This window comes from Belonocnema kinseyi, chromosome 6 (genome assembly GCF_010883055.1).
Source record: "Belonocnema kinseyi isolate 2016_QV_RU_SX_M_011 chromosome 6, B_treatae_v1, whole genome shotgun sequence".
NCBI classification, from domain to species: domain Eukaryota; kingdom Metazoa; phylum Arthropoda; class Insecta; order Hymenoptera; family Cynipidae; genus Belonocnema; species Belonocnema kinseyi.
In genome coordinates, this window is record NC_046662.1 from 50,718,107 (window position 1) to 50,725,548 (window position 7,442).

General features: G+C 30.0%; 1 protein-coding gene across 1 annotated transcript in view; it reads left to right on the top strand.

Annotated features, from left to right (window-relative positions):
• LOC117174457 (ionotropic receptor 25a) overlaps positions 1 to 7,442 on the top strand; it is a 66,802-nt gene that overhangs the window by 52,272 nt on the left and 7,088 nt on the right. Inside the window, exon 5 of the mRNA XM_033363600.1 lies at positions 1,284 to 1,613. Coding sequence (XP_033219491.1) covers positions 1,284 to 1,613 — 330 coding nt within the window. The remainder of the gene's footprint in view (positions 1 to 1,283; positions 1,614 to 7,442) is intronic.

Below are 7,442 nucleotides of genomic sequence, written 5' to 3' on the forward strand. Positions count from 1 at the left end.
ATCAAACTAGAAAAAACGACATTTATCTACCTTATTACACTTAAAAGTTACATTTAAACAATAAAAAGTTGTTTAAACAATTCAAAAACAATTGAATTGATCTTTCTAATTTTTTATATCGTATAATTAGTTTATCTTGTTATGAGAGGATCCATAATTTTCTATAATATGTGAAAAAAGTATTTTTTTATAAAAATGGCTTAAGAAATTATTTTTTAAGAAAGAAATTGATAAAACTTTTTTATTTGACCATTAAAAATTATCTGTGAAAAAACTACACAAAGTAATATTTACCAGCTGTATAATAATTAAATTATGTAATTAGAAGAAATAAAAGTTGGATTTCTTTGTCAGAACAAGCATTTAAACAAATTAAAATTGTTTGTAAAATTTTGGGTAAATAATTGAACTTGTCAACATAAAGGGCATACTGAATTTTGGTGATCTTTGGTTTAAACCAATATTAGTCCATGTTACTCAGAAAAAGTGTGAATTTTTAATATTTTGCTTTAAAAGAAAATTCAAATAATTGTCAAACAAAATTCAAAATTTTTTTTTAATTTGCATGAGTGGTAAAAATACGAGACATACTAGAGTTCTGCTGAATTTGTTAAGCACTTGCAAAAACGAGATTTTTCTGCCTCATTCCAGTTAAAAATTACTTTCAAAAAAAGAATGTTTAAATAAATAAAGACAACTTGAATAGATTATTCAGATTTTCTAAATTGTGACATTCAGTGAATTTATTTTAATATTATTATTTTATTTAACATGATTCAATAATGTTTGATTTTTGAAAATCGCTCGCAAATTTGACTGCGCCTAGATCGCGAACCACTTAGATCTTTTAAAATTGAGAGTCAAACCATCGACAACTGAAATTCACAAATTGTGAATTCTTTTTTGCTAAAGCTTCTACGGATTTAACGAACGATCGAAATTTTTGAATTATCGATTATTAAACAAAAATTTAATTAGTTATGATAGGCTTGTATAGCTTTCAAAAAGCAACGTTTTTATTTTCTTTTGGCCTTAACTTTTCAAAATTTAAATCTTAAAATTCAAAAATTTAGAAATTTTATATACGGCTAATTGTATAATCGAGAAATCAAATTTAAATCTTGAAATTTAAATGTAAATCTTAAAATCTTAAAATTAGGATGAGAATGTAAATAGTGATTTTGTTTGGGAAACTCACAACTATCCCCCCAAACGAAATTCAATCAATTCCTTTTCTAGAATTTTGATTAATCTGTTGTTTTTTTTAATCTTTCTGAATTCAGGATCTGGAAAGACATGAGTCTAAACGACAGTCTTACTGACTTGGAAAGATCAAAACTAGCAGTTTGGGACTACCCAGTCAGCGATAAGTATACGAAAATGTATCAGACGATGAAAGAAGCAAAAATGCCGAAAACTCTAGAAGAAGCGGTCAACAGAGTGAGGAAAGTCAACACGACTAATGAATTTGCTTTGATCGGGGACGCCACGGATATTAAATATCTAACGTTGACGAATTGTGATTTAAAAATGATCGGCGAGGAATTTTCACGGAAACCCTACGCTATCGCTGTTCAACAAGGATCACCCCTAAAAGACCAGTTTAACAATGCGTAAGTATAAAAAAATCAGTTTTTTTTTTTTAATTAATTCAGTCCTTCATTAGGTATTTCAAAACTCCCTTTCCCAAAATTTATCTCTTTTCGCCTACTTTTCTTCCCCTCCCACAAATCTTCACCTCTCGCTTCTCCTACTTCCCCTTCCTTTCCGTACTAACCCTCCTCTCATTTTCCCCTTCTCTTCACTTACTTATTTCTCCACTACTTTTCCCCTAATACTCTTTTACTCACTACTCCTACTACACCTACCCTCATCCCCTTACTCTCACTTCCCTAGCCTACTCACCCACCACTTACTTTCTCTCCACTACTCAACCTCACGTGACTACTACCCCTCCTATATTCCTGTCCATCATTGCCCTACTTCCTCTACTCGTCCTCCCATCACTTTTCCTCCCTTCTGTTACAGCTCCTCTTTTTTTTTCCTCCACTTCCACCAATTACTTTCCCTGCGGTTCCTGCCAACACTACGCCTAAATCCCCTCCCCTAACTTTCCCTGCAAGAAAAAATACGATGGAGAAAATGTAAGGGTTTCTATATCCGAGGCTCTTAAACACTAAAATTGAGTGACAGTTACAGAAAAGTGTTTCGTAAGCTATACAGAGGTTAATTAAGTCGGTTACGACATTTCGGTTACGACATTTCCCCTTGTTTTACTCCCCCTAATCCCTTTTCCCTTATCTGCTATCATTTACCTTAGTTCATTCTCTATTGCTCTTACCACCCTACCCCCACTCATCCTCACTTTCCTGCTACCCCTCTTTTACCATATTTTCCCCACTTACCCTCCCATCACTCCCCCTACTTCGCATCCCGGAAAAAACTACGACGGATGGACGCACTGACGGACACCCTGCTGAAACTATTAGGATTTCTGCCCATGGCTATGAAAACGAAATGGGTTTCTTAGCCTATATAGACGTTGATTAAATCTTTCAAATGTCCCCCTCTTATGCTATTCCTGCCTACTCTGCTACTCTCTCCTCTGATAAATTCCCTCCATCAATTTTCCTATTATCCCTTTCTCACATCCTTGACATCCCTCTTTTCTCCTTATCCTTCCATTTTCTTCACCGCCCTCTACTTTCACTCACATTAATTCCCCTATCACACTTATCCCTAATTTTTCTTTCGATTCTTCTCCATCCCCTTCCCACATTCCGGACAAAAATTAGCTAATTCAAGCGTTAATTTAGTCGTCGAAATGTTCCCCTGCCATATTTTCCCTCATTTCACCTGCTTCACCTATTCTTCCACACCCTCCTATATTCCTATATTCCCGCCTCTCTTCCGCTATTTCCACTACTCTTCAATCCCGTAGATCCCTCTTCCCTTTCTATTCCTTCCCCTACTTCTCCCACTTTTACTGTCCGTCCCATCACTTTCCGTGTAAATCCTCCCCTTATGTCTGGTACTTAACCTATTTTACTTTACTTTATTTTCTACTATTCCTCTCTCACTTCTGATACATCCCCTAATTTTACATTACTTTACTTCCTACTGTCCCTCCCCCTACTTTTTTCTTAACACTCACTAGGTTTCTTTCAAACATTCCATCCCGAAAAAAAATTACGACGGATAGACACCCGACCGAAACTATAAGAGATTCTGAAAATACTTTTCCTTCCCGACTCTCCCTTTTTTTGCCTATTTCTCCTCCTCTCATAATTTCCCTCCTCTACCTTCCCCTATTTCCACTACGATTCCTCCCACAATATCCCCCTTCCCCTCATATATCTTCTCCTTCCCCTCATATATCTCCCCCTGCTTCTTCTATTTCTACTACCCCTCTCATCACTTCCCCCACAAATCCTTCTCTCACGCCTGATACTTCCCCTACATTTGCTCCCCTCACTTTGCCTCACAGGTAAGAAGCACGAATATCATAGCTGATAATTGAGAAAAAAATTTAGTTATTTTTTTATCAATTAACGAAAACGAAAGAAAAATTAATTTTAGAGTATACCAGTTTTTAACTAATAATTGGATTCATTAGAAAATGACTAGAAAACATGAAGCAACTATCCAGATCAGTGGCAACATCAGTGTAAATATTTTAAAACAATTATTGAATTTGTTATAATTAAATAACTGGATGAAAAAGATTTTGTAGGGGTCGGCAGCAATTTGTTTCTGGATTCACAATGAATTTTAACAATTGATAGAAAAAAAAACAGTTTTTAGATTTAGTTCATGAAAGTTAATAAATAATTACTTATTTTATAAACATTTATCCATATTAGGTATATATGCTTAAATAAATCAAGCTTGTTTTACGTAGTCGATCAAATATTACTCGGCAATGAAACCCAAATATCACATTTACTCACCCAATTAAAATTGATTATTTTTTAAACAATTCTTATCAACAAATGCACTGTTTGACTATTTTCGGACCTACAAATTTAATTCTTTCGATGCAATGAACTGCAAATAACTCACTTCTAAATTTCTAAGGACAGTTCAATTAACATAAAAAAGTGCTATAGTTAATAATAGCTGTTTAAACCATATTTCTTCTTGATACGTATTGATGAATAAACTTGCGCTCTTTTTACTAAATTAACAGTGAAATATTTAGCAATGACTTCTTGCTATAAATCGATATAATTTTATAATTGTTTAAATAAAATTAATTAACAAGTGCATTATTGGGCTATTTTTCATCATTTAAACTTTCTTCTTTTAATGTAATCAACTGTCAATAACAAATTTCAAATTTTTAGACATTTCGATAACGATCCGCTATTATTAATCATAATATTATAATTTAATTAACGTATCATCATCGATTATTATCAACTGATAGCACGGAATTCTTTCTAAGTACCCTTCAGTATATTCCATAAAAAAACACAATTTTAGTATACGAATGCACTAGACGAGAAAAATTTGTATATAATATTGGTAGTAACATTAAAATTAGGGGATCGTTATCGCAGTTTCAAAAAAATTTGAAAATTTGTTATTAACAGTTAATTACGTTAAAAAACAAAGTTTGAATGCTGAAAATAGCAAAATAATGCATTTTATATATAGTTTTTCTTTGGTTTTAAATTATCCAATGTTATCGATTTTTAACAAGAAGTCAGTGATTAATAATTGTCTGCTAATTTCGCAAAAAAATATGGGTTTTATTTATAAATACGCAACATGCCAAAATTGGTTTCAGCAATTAGAATTAACAATAGCAATATTCATTGTAATCAAAATGTCTTAACAAATTTAGAAGGTCGTTATTTACAATTGGTTTCTTCCAAAGAGCCAAGTTTGAACATCCAAAAATAACTAACATATTACATTTGTTTATTAAGGTTGTTTAAAGAATTATACATTTTAATTGGATGATCAAATGTGATTCTTAAGTTTTTATGTCCAAATAATATATGTATGTTCGACTCCGTAGGAAAAACATTATTTTTTCGATCATCAATACCTGACATGCATAATTTTTTAAGGAAAGTTCGTCAATAAAATCACAAATTAACCATAAACTATCATAAATTCAGTCAAAAACCTCGTTTTGTCCACAAATTGTTCAGAATTTAGTGCGAATAAAATTTCGAGTATCTGCTAATTATCACAAAACTATTTTCATTCATTTATTCGTTTATAACAAATTAAATATATTGTTAAGATTGCTTTTAACATGCTTTTCAGCATCTTTTATGGGTAGATGCTGCGCGTTTTTTATTTACTTTTTAATAAATTCAAGTATTTTTGTTTTAATTCGTAGACTTCAAAAGCCAAAATTGTTTTGTTTTTCATTATTAAATACAGAGATAATTAATAATATTTTCAATAATTGGCCTTAACAATTTTATGCGCAATTTTATTAGATTTAATTTTTTTAAATGAAGTTCAAATCATTTTTTTTATCCCACTGTGGAAGGCATGGAAACCCTTAAAAATGCAATAATAAACATTACTTTTATGCAGTTATTTATTAAAGCAAAAGATCAATAAATTCTCTTTTAAAATAACGCAATTATAAACATGCTGCACTAATCATGTTTTTCTTATACAAAAATATGTTTTGTAAATTCTCTGATGAATCTCAACCAAATGTCTGAGGAATCCAGATATTAAAGATTCCATCCGTTCCTTGAATTCCGATACAGTTATAAATTATTACCGTAAGATCGAAGAAATGCAAAGCATCTTGAATTGATAGTTAAGACCTCACAATATTCATTTCATAATAAAATTTCCTTTTTAGCAAAAAAAGAACGTAATTGGAAGTAGACAGTTCAGTATCAGTCAGACAGTAGATATAACCAGCTTTGTAAGACAAACTCTTACAAATTGCCTCAAAGATTATAAATATTTTAATTTCTAAGTATCATGTTGGCAGTAGGTATGGCCAGTTTTAGAACGACAGACTCTTCAAACGTGCCTCTAAGATTATAAACATTTTAATTTTTAATTATTTAGCATGAAGGTATCTTTTAATTTGTTGATTATTATTCAAGGATTACTTATTAAAATTTGATTATATTTCTTTTCTAGACATTTTGCTTTTTAACAAAAAATGTAATTAAAAGTAGAAATGCATGATCAAACAGTAAATATACCCATTTTTTGTTGGAACAAACTCTTACAAATTGCCTCAAAGATTATAATCATTTTAATTTCTAATTATCTTGATGGCAGTAGGTATGGCCAGTTTTAGAACGACAAGTTCTTCAAAAGTACCTCTAAGATTATAAACATTTTAATTGTTAATTATTTATCATGAATATCTCTTTTAATTAATTGATTATTATTCAAGGATTACTAATTAAAATTTGATTATATTTCTTTTCTAGACATTTTATTTTTTAGTCAAAAATATAATTAAAAGTAGAAAATGTATTATCAATTACACAGTAGATATGACCAGTTTTTGTCAGACAAAATTTTTAATTGGTAATCATCGTGAAGAATTCTTATTATTAATTGATTTTGATTAAAGGATTACTAATTAAAACTTTTCCATCATTCTTTTCTAGACTTTTTTATTTTTCAAGTCAAAAAATGTCATTTTTAATATAAAATTTAATATAAAATACTTACAATAGATTTAATTTAAATGTTACTTTGCCGTACATTCAGAGCCTATCTGAAAGATTAAGAAATTCACTTAAAAAATTTAATATTAATGTTTATTTTAAAAACACTAATACATTAGATAATTATTTGTCAAGAAGAAAGGACGTCGATTCCATTAAAAATTTATCTGGTGTTATTTATTTAATTAAATGTAAATGTTGTAATAAAGCTTATATAGGTGAAACTGGCAGGAGATTAAAAACTAGAATTGCTGAACACAAAAGAGATTGTGAAGTTGGGAATTTCAACACAGGTTTGTCGCAACATTCTTGGAATTTAAATCATTATTTTGATTTTAAACGTATTAAAATATTAGCTACAGAAAAAAATACGTATCAACGACGTATTATTGAGTCTATTTTTATAAACAAATATCGTAAAATTTCTGTTAATTTACAGACTGAAATTCTAAATATCAATAAAATTTATCAGAGTATTATAAAATAATGTTTTTAATATTAATCATCTCTATATGTATATATGTGTATATGTATGTATGCTATATGTGTGTATATATATGCATATGTGTGGATGTGTACATATACACATTTTTTAAGAATTTTTTTTTTAAATTTTTAATTTCTTATATCAAATTTAAACTCAATTACGCGCTTCCACATAAGTGGTTGTCAATGGAAACTTGCCTATTACATCATCGTTCATTACGTATTCTTCATGTATTTCTAAAACTGTCAATTTCTGTTCGTCCGTCCTAACCTACGCCAATTTTG